This window comes from Oncorhynchus keta, chromosome 35 (assembly GCF_023373465.1).
Source record: "Oncorhynchus keta strain PuntledgeMale-10-30-2019 chromosome 35, Oket_V2, whole genome shotgun sequence".
Taxonomy (NCBI): Eukaryota; Metazoa; Chordata; class Actinopteri; order Salmoniformes; family Salmonidae; genus Oncorhynchus; species Oncorhynchus keta.
Window position 1 is genome coordinate 20,391,253 of NC_068455.1, and position 15,989 is coordinate 20,407,241.

The window sequence follows — 15,989 nt, forward strand, 5'->3', positions numbered from 1 at the left end:
TTTTTTTTTCAATAATATGCTATATATATCCATAAATCTCTGTTTACAATTACGCATCGTTCAAAAAATGCTACTAAAATGTGAGGAGAAATTAAATAGCTCCGGCAGATAACGTCAGCTAACAAGGAATACACATCATAAACTTTGACTAAATATGCATGTTTTACATATGTATAGGAAGATACACTTATTCTAAATGCAATCGCTGTGTTACATGTATTTTTAACGTTACAGGTAGAGTTCACTAGGCTAAACTAGGAGTCGGCGCTCCAAAAGTACCATTCTGGCTCCTCTACCTTGGAGTCGAAAGAAACCCAAAATTAACACACAAATATTTCCTTACCTTTGCTGTTCTTCCATCAACAGAACTGGAAGGGATTATACTCACCAAACCAGCGTTTAGTTTTCAAGTCTGCGTCTTTCGGTTCTCAAAATACACGCATTTTGGTCAAAATGTAGGCAAAAATTGAAGTGGATGCGCACCAAAACGTCGAAATTATATATTATATGTCGAGTTAACTTGTCAAACTAACTTCATAATCAAGCTTTGACATGTTATAAAGGTGTACAGCAATTTTGAGAACAAACAGAAACACAGGCACCGTTCAATCGATCTTGGAAAAAAGAGAGGACTTGACCATTGCGCACAGAAAAGTGACAGGTTTTTTTGAGTGACTGGGAGCTTACCGCGTGCTCAAACTCTCGCGAGCGGGCGATTCTCACAATGAGAAGCCCCATTGAAAGCTGAGGTCACGCTGAACACGTGGAGACTGTTCCTGGCGCTGTAACTGTTTGGGGAGGGTGTTTGCGATGACGTCAAAGGTGACCCAACTTTTCAGATGAGAAGAGATAGTTTGGGAGAATGCAGGTTTTGAGAGTTCTGCTTTACATAGAGACAAAATGTAAGCGGTTTTAGAAGCTTTAGAGTGTTTTCTATTCGATAATATTTTTTATTTGCATATATTAGCAACTTTTGACAAAAATGTATCATGTTTTATATGGGTACCCAATTCCTCCAGAAGGGGCAGTAATCAGGGGTAGCCTTAACAGGTTTTAAAAGAAATGCATGTTAGCAGGCAATATTTAACTAAATATGCAGGTTTAAAAATATATACTTGTGTATTGATTTTAAGAAAGGCATTGATGTTTATGGTTAGGTACATTGGTGCAACGACAGTGGTTTTTTCGCGAATGCGCTTGTTAAATCATCACCCTTTTGGCGAAGTAGGCTGTGATTCAATGATAAATTAACAGGCACCGCATTGATTATAGGCAATGCAGGACAAGCTAGATATACTAGTAATATCATCAACCATGTGTAATTGACTTGATTATGTTAAGATCGATTGTTTTTTATAAGACCAGTTTAATGCTAGCTAGCAACTTACCTTGGCACCTTGCTGCACTCTCGTAACAGGTGGTCAGCCTGCCACACAGTCTCCTCGTGGAGTGCAATGTAATCGGCGTCAAATGCTGGTTACCGATTGTTATGAGAACTTCAAATCGGCCATGCCGATTTAATCGGTCGACCTCTAGACCTCACACTATAGGCCTATTAGTTAACCTACTGCTTCTGACCTCACACTATAGGCCTACTTCCTCTGTCCCCATTGGCAAATAAGGTCATGCTTTGTTAATGAAGGATAAATAATTACCTTGAAATTACCTTGAAATGCACTAACTGTAGAGCCTGACTACAGAGCAGCGTAGTTGTTGATCTGAGTCAGTGCTACTGCTGTGTGACTAGACTGCATTACGTGATGCTCATCCTCCTATTGCTCTCCTACCACATTATTTTATTTATTTTTAACATTTTTGTTTTTTATTATTATTAAATACAAGGGGCGTGTAAAGGATTTACATGTCTATCTCTGTATGCCAAACGTCTTAAAACCGCTCCCATTATCATTTACGTATTTGACAAAACTTGCAAACTGTCACTACCATTATACCCTTTTTGTTATTAGTTTGATATTTTGAAGTGCAACCCTCCCCCCTCTCCCCCAACTTATCAGGTAACCTTTTCATACTTGTACAATCATTTCCTCCGTCGCTATCTGTTAAATCTCTGGGCAGCCATGTTTCCAGTGTGTTTTTAAATACTTTTTGACTAATTGTCTCCATCAGTCAGCTGAGTGCATGTTGATGTTACAATTTGCAAGCTCTGAATGGGCTCCATTGCAATTTTTTTATATTTACATTGACAACGATATTATTCAGTTCCTTTTTCTCAAGTGGCTTTCAGCTTTGCATTTGCTAAATTCTACCTTGCTTTGTCATTTTCTGTAACTCTTGATTTCTATCTGACTGCTTCACCTGGACCAGAGTACTAGACCATACAGTTTCATCAGGACATCCAGTATCTCAATTTGACTTAGCATTGTGCTGAATAGTAAAACCAATTTTATCAGCTTCAGTATAGCTGCATAGAATGGTATACTGATGGTGATTAATGGATCTAGTCTGAATCTGTATTCAGCCCACCTGTAGACAACGTCACAAACATGGTTATCTGGTCCAGTGTTGAGCAGAACTGCTGTCTTGACTTGCTCTCTGCTGGGTCTCACTACATTCATATCCTTTTCCAGGCTGGATTGATGTCACCTGGGATGCTGGTGGCTCAAACTCTTATCGTATGGGTGCTGAAGGAAAATTTGACCTCAAGCTTGCGCCAGGGTACGACCCTGAGTCTGCGCCGTCACCCAAACCTGTCTCATCCACTGTTTCAGGCACAGCGCAGTCCTGGAGCAGCCTGGTGAAAAATAACTGTCCGGACAAGGGCGGCTCCTCCTCTGCTGCAGGGGCCAGCTCCTCCAGCCGGAAGGGCAGTAGCAGCTCGGTGTGTAGCGTGGCCAGCAGCAGTGATATCAGTCTCAGCTCCACCAAGGTAGAGCGTCGGGCCGATAGCCTGCTGGAGCAGGGGGGGTTACTAGGGGCTGGTGGTGGCATCCCTGGGGCAGAGGGCCAAGAACCCATTGTGGTGCTGTCCGAGGCCGGATCCGCCTCCAGCACCAGCACGATAACCGCAGAGGAGGGTGGCGAGCGGAAAGCGGGCGCTGACAGGCAAGCGGCGGCAGATGCCACGGCCATCTCCATGGGACTAGTCAGCGTCAGCTCGCCTGACGTCAGCTCCGTGTCTGAGTCCTCCAGTAAGGAGGCTGCTTCCCAGAGACCTCTATGTTCCGTGGCCAGCGCCCGTCTGTCCGTCAGCTCTCTGCTGGCGGCCGGCGCTCCCATGAGCTCCAGCGCCAGCGTGCCTAATCTGTCATCACGAGAGGCCAGCCTCATGGAGTCATTTGTGCGGCGAGCTCCTAACATGTCCCGCACCAATGCCACCAACAACATGAACCTGAGCCGCAGCAGCAGCGACAACAACACCAACACACTGGGACGAAACGTCATGAGCGCTGCCAGTGAGTATTCAGCCTCTACTGTCTGCAGGCCAGGGATACATGCAGCCCTCAGCCTTCAGTCCTCAGCCTTCAGTGCACATAAAGGGACCACTGTCCTGCCAGCTCACTTGACATTATTGGCATGACTTGTAGAAGAAGCCTTGTAGCTTTGGTTTAGAGTTTAGCTTCAGCTTGTACAGTAATAATTTATCAAATTTTTACATTAACCTGGAGTAGTAGTCAACAAAATTTGTCCTGGCAATGTAAAATTGTAGATTGTGTTCAGTGTTGATATGATTGCTAATCCGACTCTTGATCACCACACAAAGGGAAGAAACAGGACAGACAGACGCTCATCTAGCCAAGAAGAAGAAATACTGACTACACATATCTGAATGGTGTACTTGCTTTTGTGCTGCAGTTTTTTTCTGGTTTTCTTTGCTCTAATATTAGGCTATGTCATTAAACCAAGGAGAATCAAATGCCTCACCAATAAATCATAGCTTTGCTGACAGACTATTACTGACATTTTCTAATTACATTTTTGCGTCATCCTTGTGTAAAGCGAGCGGTGATCAGTGCATTATTTTCTAATGTTAACCTTTAAAAGTAAGATGCACAGTTTTTTTTTAAAGTCAGAAGGTGCTGACTGAGGCTTGAATGTGACAAGCCTGTGTAGTGGTAGAAGAGCAACCAGCCTGTGTAGTGGTAGAAAAGCACCCAGCATGTGTAGTGGTAGAAGAGCAACCAGCCTGTGTAGTGGTAGAAGAGCAACCAGCCTGTGTAGTGGTAGAAGAGCAACCAGCATGTGTAGTGGTAGAAGAGCAACCAGCATGTGTAGTGGTAGAAGAGCAACCAGCATGTGTAGTGGTAGAAGAGCAACCAGCATGTGTAGTGGTAGAAGAGCAACCAGCATGTGTAGTGGTAGAAGAGCAACCAGCATGTGTAGTGGTAGAAGAGCAAACAGCCTGTGTAGTGGTAGAAGAGCAACCAGCCTGTGTAGTGGTAGAAGAGCAACCAGCCTGTGTAGTGGTAGAAGAGCAACCAGCCTGTGTAGTGGTAGAAGAGCAACCAGCCTGTGTAGTGGTAGAAGAGCAACCAGCCTGTGTAGTGGTAGAAGAGCAACCAGCCTGTGTAGTGGTAGAAGAGCAACCAGCCTGTGTAGTGGTAGAAGAGCACCCAGCCTGTGTAGTGGTAGAAGAGCAACCAGCCTGTGTAGTGGTAGAAGAGCAACCAGCCTGTGTAGTGGTAGAAGAGCACCTAGCCTGTGTAGTGGTAGAAGAGCACCTAGCCTGTGTAGTGGTAGAAGAGCACCTAGCCTGTGTAGTGGTAGAAGAGCACCTAGCCTGTGTAGTGGTAGAAGAGCACCTAGCCTGTGTAGTGGTAGAAGAGCAACCAGCCTGTGTAGTGGTAGAAGAGCAACCAGCATTCAGTTTGAACTGGAACCAGTCAAAATCATACCGGCTTCTTTTTCTGTTTGGGAACTAATCGCATTTTGGGTTTTTGTTTGCAGCTTCTCCTCTCATGGGTGCACAGAGCTTTCCTAACCTCACCACCACTGGTACCACCTCAACTGTTACAATGTCCACATCCATAGTAACCAGCAGCAATAATGTAGCCACGGCAACCACAGGTTTGTCAGTTGGCCAGTTGCTCAGTAACACTCTGACGACCAGCCTGACCTCTACGTCTAGTGAGAGTGACACTGGTCAGGATGCTGAGTTTTCCCTTTATGGTAGGCTATACTAGACTTACTATTATTCCTATATTATACATCTCTCCTATCCTCCTCCACTACTCCTCTGCTTCTTCATTTAACACATACGTGTTTCTACTGCCTAACTTCCATCTTGTCGTTTCACACTTCTTGACTCATCAGTGTCCTCGTATATTTGGCTAGTGCTTTCTGACTCTATATGAAGTGCATTATGCTCAAAGTTGTTTCTAGTGAGATCTCACCACCTCTCCCTGCAGACTTCCTGGACAGCTGTCGAGCTAACACGCTATTGGCTGAGTTAGATGATGAGGAGGATCTGCCTGAGCCTGATGATGATGATGATGAGAACGAGGATGACAATCAGGAAGACCAAGAGTATGAGGAAGTTTTGGTACGGTCCAGGGTAAACCTTGGTTTCCACATTCATTTTAATAGGGTAAAATCTGTTGCAGTTTCTATTCATATAAAGTGTACTTGTCGATTGCATGCTTGCACCCTCGTAAAAAAAGAATTGCCTGAAAACATCCCTATTTCAGTTTAAGTTCTTGTCAATTTCGAATGTGAAGTGTGTAACTAAATGTATGTGACCTTGTTTTTATGAAAGTTTTGTTTCTCCTGTAAACGTCGATCTGTGTTGCATGTTGTTTGTGTTGTGTGTAATACCTTGCCTGCCACTCCCAGAGAACTAAGGGCTGTTCATGTCCTGTTTTATCAGGAAGAGGAAGAGTATGAAACCAAAGGGGGTCGGCGGAGAACCTGGGACGATGACTTTGTCCTCAAAAGGCAGTTCTCTGCTTTAGTCCCGGCGTTTGACCCCAGGCCAGGCCGGACCAATGTCCAGCAGACCACTGACCTGGAGATCCCTCCCCCAGGTACACAAACACGACACAGTTCAGTTCAATATCCATCTGTGGATGGACTTGGATTGTACATGATTACTAGACAAATGGCAAGTCTTTCACACCTACTTCAATTGCACCCTAGGGCCCAGTGGTGAGCTCTTTCCTCATGTTTTTCCTTGTCCTTGCAGGTACACCTCGCTCTGAAGTCCAGGAAGAGGTTGAGTGTGCCCCCTCCCCCCACCTCGCCCTCATCCTCAAAGTGGCAGGGCTTGGAACCACAAGAGAAGTTGAACTACCCCTCTCCAACTACAAGGGTACTATCTTTTACTATGTCCAGAAGCTTCTACAGGTCTCCTGCAACGGGAGTATCAAATCAGATAAACTACGCCGGATCTGGGAGCCCACATACACGTAAGTCTGCTAGTTTGTTTGGGTGTTTAGTTTTTCCTCAGGATTCTAACTTGACGCTATGATGAAACCTAAACTGAAAGTAGCTGGAATTAATAGCAGATCTCCATTTTTACTTTGTTTTGCAGGATAATGTACAGAGAATTGAAGGATTCGGACAAAGAGAAGGAAAGCAGAAAAATGGTAATTAACAAGTTTCACACCTCCCCCCGTCTCCTGCCCATTTTTTTAATCTTTGCAGTGAATTTTTTGTGGCTGTTTTCAATGTGTAGAGAAATGCTTCTCCTGGATAATTAAACAGACCTAGTCTCGAAAACCCGACCTAGGCAACAGTGACTCTTTATGGCGTAGAGGAACTGCGTCCCTGCCCACATCACTACCTTATCCGCTTGAATAAAATACTAAACAGTAGCTGGCAAGATTGAGATCACTGAGGTTATTTTTAGTGAGTGCATTTCGCAAGTGGCTATCTTCAATAAACCACTGCAAAGATTTTGCCTGAACTTTGGTTTTGAATTGCAACATTCTGGAATGTCTGCATTGTGATTTGTTGGGAGAGGTGTCTATCTGAAGAAGATCGACTCCGGAACAAGGACATTTTTTTTTTTCTTATCAAAGTTGCCAAAAAAGTCTGTTATTGAAACCAGACCCTAGTCATTGTTGCCTAGGGTCGGGTTTTCGAGACTAAGACAGACCTATCTCACTAACCTTTAAAGCAGCAAGGATACTGTGACTTAAAACCCTATTAGTTATAATGTAACCAGAGTAACTGCACGGGTCTCTTTTTAGTGGTTAAACCAACCTACTGTAATGCATGTCTATTTTCCTTGAGACTTTACAATCAGGAAAGACCAACATTTGGTTCTTCCTGTTGTAGGGTTGCTGGTCTGTAGAGCATGTGGAGCAATACCTTGGCACTGATGAATTACCAAAGAATGACTTGATAACCTACATGCAGAAGAATGCAGACTCCTCTTTCCTGCGCCACTGGAAATTAACCGGCACTAATAAAAGTATTAGGAAAAACAGAAATTGTTCTCAGCTCATAGCTGCATACAAGGTATAGACCGGCATCAAGATGTTGCTTATCTGTCTATGTATCTATTTATTTTCCCTTCTCTGTTTTGATATATTGTTTTCCTTCTTGCTTGACTGTCATTTGTCTAGCCACTTGTTAGACAGTTTTTGCTCTTCTCTTAACTTTATCCAAATGGCTTGTGGCTGTTCTGTAAATTATGCATTACCATGATTTACATAGTGAATCTGTTCCCTTTCATTATTTTGCTGTACGAACATAATGATTGTGAGAATGCAATAACTGGATGTATGTGCAGCAAAATAGCCATGTCCAGTTTTATGCTACTGTCTTCGCTGTTAATCAGAGAGTTTGTAGAGTCAGGTAGCTGAGGAAACATCAGGTTTAAACCACGGTCCATATGATTGCTTGCAGGACTTTTGTGAGCATGGGTGCAGGTCGGGGGGCCTGAGCCCTGGGTCTCTGGGTGCCATGCAGACCTGTGACATCCTGAGTGTGGCTAGTGAGCAGGCCCAGGCCAAGGCTGGCTCCAGCCAGAGCGCCTGCGGTGTGGAGGATGTGCTCCAGCTGCTCCGCATCCTCTTCATCATCGGAGGAGACCCCCACGCCCACACACGCACCTTCCAGGAAGGTACAGATACACACCTAATACCACCTCAGACCCCCCCTCCCCATCACATATCACCTGAAGATAATATGCTACCTTATTTTATTATCCTCTTGCAGTGAAAATGTTACTTGTTGGTGTTCTTAATAACACACGTTGTTGATCAACTGTTTTTTACCATATGTAGAGGACCTCCAATTCAATGCATCGCCCGAGGAATTCACCAGCAAGAAAGTCACAACGAAGATTCTCCAGCAGATTGAGGAGCCTCTGGCCCTAGCCAGCGGGGCCCTCCCAGAATGGTGTGAGCAGCTTACCAGCAAGTGTCCTTTCCTCATCCCGTTCGAGACCCGGCAGCTCTACTTCACCTGCACTGCGTTTGGAGCCTCCAGGTTAGTGCTGCTTGACGTTTAAACAAAAGGGGTGTGTCCTCCTGAAAATGGTGCAACGTCTTCTCACATCCACACCCATTTCATGTCTTTGTTTATATAGCATTGAATAACAAACTAATACAGCTCTCGCATATTACAGGGCCAATCATTGCTGTTAATTTAATTGACTTCGTACTGTATTGTCGGTGTATCTCAGGGCGGTGGTGTGGCTGCAGAACCGGCGGGAGGCGACCATGGAGCGCTCGCGGCCCTCCACCACGGTGCGGAGAGACGACCCTGGGGAGTTCAGGGTGGGCCGGCTCAAACATGAGAGAGTCAAGGTCCCCCGCGGAGACCAGATGATGGAGTGGGCTGAGCGCGTCATGCAGATCCACGCTGACAGGAAATCTGTTTTGGAAGTAAAACACCACGCCTGATATAAACCAGATTAATTGTTCTGGACTAACATGCATGCTCATTGGAGAGTCTGTGTGAAGGGATTATTGATTATCATTGGTACCCATGAATAAGTGGTCCATGTCATGCTAAATGGAGTGAAATATGTACTCATTCATCCAATTCATAGGCATACATTTTGTAATCTTACTGTACACCTGTTTTTTTCCAACTTGGTAATGTCTTCCCCTATTTCTTTGAATGGCATGGCCACGAGAGGTCATCGTGACTGGTTATGAGAAGTCATAGTGACCAGTTATGAGAGGTCGTAGCGAATGACCAGTCTCTCTCTCCCCAGGTTGAATTCCAGGGGGAGGAGGGTACAGGCCTGGGTCCCACACTGGAGTTCTATGCTCTGGTGGCAGCTGAGTTCCAGAGGGCATCCCTGGGTATATGGCTCTGTGATGATGACTTCCCAGACGATGAGTCTCGCCAGGTAAGTGCTGCTTCACTGTCACATTATTAAAATGTAGATCTAAACGGTAATATTTGAACCATGTCAGTGTCACCTTTAATTAATATTTTGGGGTTAAGGTCATGTCAATGAAAATGTCCTGCTTCCTATTGACTGTGTGTTGTGTACTATCAGGTGGATCTGGGTGGGGGTCTGAAACCTCCAGGCTACTATGTCCAGCGCTCCTGCGGCCTGTTTCCAGCCCCATTCCCCCAGGACAGTGACGAGCTGGAGCGCCTCAGCAAACTCTTCCTCTTCTTGGGGGTCTTCCTGGCCAAGTGCATTCAGGACAACCGCCTGGTGGACCTTCCCATCTCACGACCCTTCTTCAAGTTGCTCTGTATGGGTGACATCAAGAGCAACATGTCCAAGCTGCTGTACGCCTCCCGTGGAGGCCCTCTCCTCCTCGATCCCACCGAGCAGCAGCACCACCACTTCTCAGAGATCCAGTCAGAGGCGTCTACCGAGGAGAGCCTGGACACCTATTCTGTCGGCAGCTTTGACGAGGACTCCAAGTCCGAGTTCATCCTGGACCCCCCTAAACCCAAGCCCCCGGCCTGGTACCACGGCATCCTGACCTGGGAGGACTTTGAGCGGGTCAACTCCCACCGGGCCAAGTTCCTGAAAGAGATGAAGGAGCTGGCGGTGAAGAGGAGGCTGATCTTGGGCAACAACAGTCAGTCTGAGGATGAAAAGAACACTAGGCTGCAGGACCTCATGCTGAAGAACCCCTTGGGCTCCGGACCCCCACTTAGTGTAGAGGACCTGGGGTGAGCACAGCTACTACCACCACTCTTACTGAGCTTCTTAAATTAGTCAGGCATTCAGTGGATAATATCCTGAACTGGAATGACATTTTTGCTAATTACATTGTTTTGTAGGCAATGATTAATCGCTTTTGAATTTGTTCACTTTTCTTTTGTCAGTTTCCCATGATGCTGATATTGTATTTGATCTTGACAGCTGTAAAATTATGTCATCATTCAACATGGTTAATTTTGAGTCCCTTTTCTCTCAGATTGAATTTCCAGTTTTGCCCCTCATCCAAAGTGCATGGGTTCTCAGCAGTGGATTTGAAGCCCAATGCGGATGACGAGGTAGGTAGAGCACCACTGTTGGCTCTGACCTGAGTTGTATTAGTTAGATGAGTTGTCTGAAACTGTCCTGTTTCCCTCTGTTTATCCATCCAGATGGTGACCATGGATAATGCTGAGGAGTACGTGGAGCTCATGTTTGACTTCTGCATGCACACTGGCATCCAGAAACAAATGGAGGCATTCAGAGGTATGTCTATTAATATGTCTCGCAGATTGTATCTCTTTAGCATCAGTTATCACAAATGAGTTTATTTTCCTACACTACACTTTGGATGTAATGAAATGAACGGTTCCTTTCTCAGAGGGCTTTAACCGAGTGTTCCCCATGGAGAAGCTGAGCTCCTTCAGTCACAAGGAGGTGCAGATGATTCTGTGTGGAAACCAGTCTCCGTCCTGGACATCTGAGGATGTCATGAACTACACAGAGCCCAAGCTGGGCTACACTAGGGACAGGTATGATGACCCTCCATCTACTGCAGCTTGTAGAATAGAACTTAATTTGGCCAACTTGGAAATAATTTATTTGTCGTTAGATCTCCTTGTATTGACTGTTAGTCATGTTTTAGAAGGGACTCAAATGGCAAGGTCACTGACATAACCAGAACATGACTTACTTACTTAATGACCTTTGTTTCTGGAGGAACATGAGGTGTGTACTAAAGTACCAGTTCATAAACTGGCGCTATCTAACAGCTGGTTGTTTTCATATTTCTCTGGAGAGTCCTTTTAACGGTTTCATCGGTTCCCTTGTCCTCTCCACAGTCCTGGGTTCCTGCGTTTTGTGCGCGTGCTTTGTGGAATGTCGTCTGACGAGAGGAAAGCCTTCCTCCAGTTCACCACAGGATGCTCCACTCTGCCCCCTGGTGGTCTGGCAAACCTGCACCCACGCCTCACCATCGTTCGAAAGGTAAGGAAAGGGCTCTTTATGATGCAAGTCACTACTGAGTTTAGGAAACTATGTCAACCTTGCAGTACAGTAAGCCATCCTAATGATGTTGACATGTTTCAGAAATGCTGACAGTAGGAATTTGGGGAATGTTTGATATTAAATGTATTCTATTTAGCTTTAAATCATAACATACTATCATCCAAGAATGACACTACCCCTCCATCACTAATATCTGCCACTCCAGACCTCTGGGATTATAGACAGGGTTCAAACTAGTGGTCAGAGTGTTGGGCCAGTAACCGAAAGGCTGCTGGATCGAATCCCCGAGCTGGCAGGGTAAAAATCTGCCGTTCTGCCCATGAGCAAGGCAGTTAACCCACTTTTCCCAGGCACCGAAGACGTGGATGTCGATTAAGGCAACTCTCTGATTCAGAGGGTTTGGGTTAAATGCGTTAGAAACATTTCAGTTTAAGGCATTCAGTTGTACAACTGACTAGGTATCCCCTTTCCCTTCCCTAAAGTGTTGTTCCCATGTTTCATGAGCTGAAATAAACATTTGCACATTTGTTTACATCCCTGTTAGTGAGCATTTCTACTTTGCCAAGATAGGCCAGGTTAATGGATTATCAAGAAGCTGATGAAACAGCATGATCATTATACAGGTGTACCTTGTGCTGGGGACAATAAAAGGCCCCTAAAAAGTTGAGGGAGTGTCAATTGGCATGCTGACTGCAGGAATGTCCACCAGAGCTGTTGCCAGAGATTTCTGTTAATTTCTTTACCATAAGCCGTCTCCAACGTAATTTTAGAGAATTTAGCTGTACGTCCAACCTACCTCATGACCAGAAACCACGTGTATGGCGGCGTGGGGGCGAGCAGTTTGTTCATGTCAACGTTGTGAACAGTGCCCCATGGTTGCGGTGTGGGCAGGTTTAAGCTACGGACAACGAACACAATTGCATTTTATCAATGGCAGTTTGAATGCACAGAGCTACTGTGATGAGATCCTCAGGTCCAGTCATGTGAAATCCGTAGATTAGGATCTAATGCATTTATTCAATTGACTGATTTCCTTACTTGAACTGTAACTAAAATCTTTGAAATTGTTGCGTGTTTTGTTCAGTGTATAGTTTACCGCAAGGTGACTGCAATGCAATTAAACTAATTGTTCCTTTCCATAGGTGGACGCGGCAGACTCCAGCTATCCCTCTGTTAACACTTGTGTACACTATCTGAAGCTGCCAGAGTATTCCTCTGAAGACATCATGAGAGAGCGTCTCCTAGCTGCCACCATGGAGAAGGGCTTCCACCTCAACTGAGCATGCCCTGTCTGCCCCATTCTGACTGACAACCCCCCCTGCTGGTGAAGCCTATTGTGTTTTGTTGCAGAAAAATAGATCTCTCTCCCCCCTCCTCCCAACCCCACCGACCACCCTCCCTTAAATGTCCCCTGTTCCGTCCTTTCCCCCTGTGAACTCTAGGAAAACAGTCCCATGTTGGCTCAACTAGCTATTGATACAGATAAGGTCCGGGGCACCCCCACCTTCCTCCGCTCCACCCACTACAGCTCCCTCCCTCCCCAGGGCACACTGCTGCTTGAAGGACTTGAGCGACTAGAAGACAGTTTCCTCATGGTCTACAGTGTTTACTCTCTCTCATACTCTGGCTGTGAGCATCTGTACATTCTCTGTAGATTTTAGGGTTTTTAGATTGCCACCATCTCTCCACCATCTGGCTGTCAACCCCCTTCCTTTCCCTGCGTGACCTGAGGGAAGAAGGGCATCTGCTTCTGTAGCGCTAACTGTAGTGTGTTTGGGCATTTCCTTACCAGGTTAAGTTTTACTAGTGCCTGCATTGTTTGAATATTAGGATTACATTTTTCCCTCCTTTTACTTAATCTTACGGCATACAATCATGATGCACATGCTTATTATTTTTGCTCTTCATTTTTCTTTCGTTATGTATGTTTTGATTGTTTGTTATCCTGCTATAAGGATCAAAGTCCCTGAGTGCATTTCTTGTGTAATTTTACAATAAAGCTATAGAGACAAAAACACTGGTTCTGTGTGCAAGGCACATTTAAAAAGAAAAAAGCAAGCTATGCTTTCCCTTGTATTTTCTTTGTATATTATAAACATTTATTTAACTCCAGTTGCAATTTGAAGTAAACAGATATTTTCAAATGTGTATGCTCCAAAAAATTAAAATGTTTGCAAAGTATGAAACGTCTTGTTTATTTTCTTAATAAAAGACCTGAATTACATATTCCAGGCACATTCAAGAACCAAATTCAAAACAGGGTTTGTGTGATACCTCAGTCAAACTATTACTACAGCTGTCTAAAACCTCCCTATTCTATATTAATAACAATGGGTTGTTGATAAATTCAAGTATGAAGTCCATGCCATCCAAATGATTTAATGTGTCCCCTTTTTCAAAGGCCGACAGTCTTCGTGTTCAAACAACTGCTCAATGAGCCTCAGACATCTGGTCCAGAGCTAGTAGAGGTGCCAGGATGCGGTTCTTGTTGGTCTCTACTAACATTGAATACACATGTAATTCCCCCCCAAATGAGCCCTTTCCATTAGTAAGAAAAATGTTGTTAACCCTGGCTACTCTTAGAGGGGTCAAAGATTACTGTGACATTATTTCAGTCATGGATTCTTTGAAAAACAATTAAACATTGAAAATGTCAAACTCAGTTTTATACATGTACAAAATGATTGTGTTTCTGTAAAAGGATGAATTGACTTAAGTTTCAGTCATGGAATTTCAGTCTGTGCAGTGCCGCACTAAATGCCAGACCTGGAATGGCACAGTTGGCTAGCCACGTGACAAGCCCCTAATGTGAGGGGTGGACACGCAGACAACCCCAGCATCTGTTTCAATTAACTTCCTCAAACTGGTTATTAACAAAACTTATCATTTGTAAAGGATACATCCAATCCACTCTTGTTAGGAGAGAAAAACAAAGCAGTCACATGGTTATTTTTATTGTAGTTATTTAACCTTTAATTTAACAGGGAGTCATGCTGAGACCAAGGACTCTTTTGCGGATGAGCCCTGTAATTACAAGAATATTCACATCAATACAAAAGGCAAAGTAGAGATACATTAAGCAAACCAATGATACATATGTCAATGGAAAACAACTTAAATGTATAGTATTGGCTTCTCTAATGGGGAATGCTCAGTTTAGAGTAATGTGTTTTTGTCCCAGAAAAAGCTGACCTTTGAGATGCTGAGCTATGCACAGGTGGTTGGATAGTTGACATGCAGTAAATCTAGCATACAGCCAGAATGTGCTGAAGTAGTGAACAAAAAGAGACTCTGAACTCACCACATGACCAAAGTACTTGTCAAGAACCTCAACAAAGTTGTCTGACAGTTAATTCCGTGGGAAAGAAAGACATCCTACACCATGAATCATGAATACTCTCAATAATAAAATCTCAACCTTAATATAATAACACTATTTTTTCACACATAACAGTAAAATTATGAACTCTCACCTCAGTGTCACTGATACCAGCAACTACGAAGAGAGCAGCATACTGTCTATATACTAGTTTGAAGTCCATAAAAGAGCACTAGATAGAAAATAATAGTTACTTGGATGTTTGAATAGCATAATGAGTTTTGTGTCACCTGTATAAAATGCATGTGGACTGGCAGTGGCAAGCTAACTCAGCAGGAAGAATTGCATAACCAAAATGATAAATTAAAGGGATGGATGTAGGTTATTGAACTGGATTTCTTTCTGTTCTGTATTGTCTCGTCCATGCCCCTGTCACCAGTTATGTACATCTTCTCACTGTTGTGTCCTACCCCTGAATGTAAACAACAAAAAACTAGTTTTTCCAAGCCACTGTGCTTCTGCCTTCACATTGCTTGCTTGCTTTTGGGGGTTTAAGGTTGGGTATCTGTAAAGCATTTTGTGACAACTTCTGATGTAAAAAGGTCTATACAAAATGCATTTGATTGATTGAGATTTCTAATAGAGTAAAAATAACAATTGAAATAGAGACCTCTTCTTTTTAGCGTGACAGGCATCCCTTGACAACATCAGCCTCCAGAGAAGGCCTCTTTCCAGTGTCCACCCGCTCATAGTACTTAGACAGGCAGGTCTGGCCCTGCTTGTTAACCATCAGGAGGAACTTGATCCTGGTGACATCCTAGTCTAGTGTATCTGCAAAAAAGGAAATAATATAAATGGTGTCATAGCAAATCATGCATAAAGTCTTTATGTAATACCCTTTTGTGTTAATGCATCTGTAACCAGACAGTTATATCCAATTCAGCAAAGTCAGGACGACTATGGCCAAGCTTTGAATGCATTCAGTCAAGCTTGAATACTATTTGGCTACTCACCCTAAACCAACAACGTTTCAGATGCAAGTCAGATCTTGATGAGTCTGACAAGATACACATAAACAATATACTCAGGAACACTCAACAATGAGCAGAGAAAGGTCCATGGTGCTGGAAAGAAGGCTCTCTGCGAGTCCCAGGCCTGCCATGCAAACACCTGATTGTTTGTTTTGTATTAAGATATATTTTTCTAATAATGTTTATATTATTTCCCTGGTTCACATGATTTGTCTGTGGTGTAACTGTGCTAACGGCACACATGCCCATGCTCCTGTATTTGGATCATTGAGCTGCTTTGGATGACAGGAAAAAATAAAAAGGTGAGCATGTCCCATCATGCAGTGCGGGC

At 44.0% G+C, this 15,989-nt stretch overlaps 1 protein-coding gene and 1 long non-coding RNA gene across 7 annotated transcripts in view; one reads left to right on the forward strand and one right to left on the reverse strand.

The window, feature by feature from the left end:
• Nucleotides 1-13,494, forward strand: part of LOC118372356 (E3 ubiquitin-protein ligase HECTD1-like) — a 39,618-nt gene extending 26,124 nt beyond the window's left edge. For 2 of the 6 annotated variants that reach the window (XM_035758210.2, XM_035758211.2), the window contains exons 25-41: nt 2,589-3,413; nt 4,906-5,127; nt 5,367-5,545; nt 5,825-5,981; nt 6,140-6,362; nt 6,488-6,542; nt 7,237-7,419; nt 7,810-8,026; nt 8,190-8,394; nt 8,591-8,792; nt 9,128-9,265; nt 9,419-10,053; nt 10,302-10,380; nt 10,474-10,567; nt 10,683-10,833; nt 11,143-11,287; nt 12,451-13,494. In XM_035758210.2, the coding sequence (XP_035614103.1) occupies nt 2,589-3,413; nt 4,906-5,127; nt 5,367-5,545; nt 5,825-5,981; nt 6,140-6,362; nt 6,488-6,542; nt 7,237-7,419; nt 7,810-8,026; nt 8,190-8,394; nt 8,591-8,792; nt 9,128-9,265; nt 9,419-10,053; nt 10,302-10,380; nt 10,474-10,567; nt 10,683-10,833; nt 11,143-11,287; nt 12,451-12,588 (3,848 nt within the window). In that variant the 3' untranslated portion in view covers nt 12,589-13,494. The remainder of the gene's footprint in view (nt 1-2,588; nt 3,414-4,905; nt 5,128-5,366; nt 5,546-5,824; nt 5,982-6,139; nt 6,363-6,487; nt 6,543-7,236; nt 7,420-7,809; nt 8,027-8,189; nt 8,395-8,590; nt 8,793-9,127; nt 9,266-9,418; nt 10,054-10,301; nt 10,381-10,473; nt 10,568-10,682; nt 10,834-11,142; nt 11,288-12,450) is intronic. The other 4 variants (XM_035758213.2, XM_035758212.2, XM_035758215.2 and 1 more) reach the window with 4 other exon arrangements.
• LOC118372358 (uncharacterized) lies at nt 13,107-15,854 on the reverse strand. The gene is made up of 2 exons (XR_008092877.1): nt 15,641-15,854; nt 13,107-15,458 (listed from the first exon to the last, which is right to left on the reverse strand). It is a non-coding gene; the product is annotated as an uncharacterized LOC118372358 (long non-coding RNA).
• Between the last annotated feature and the right edge of the window lie 135 nt (nt 15,855-15,989).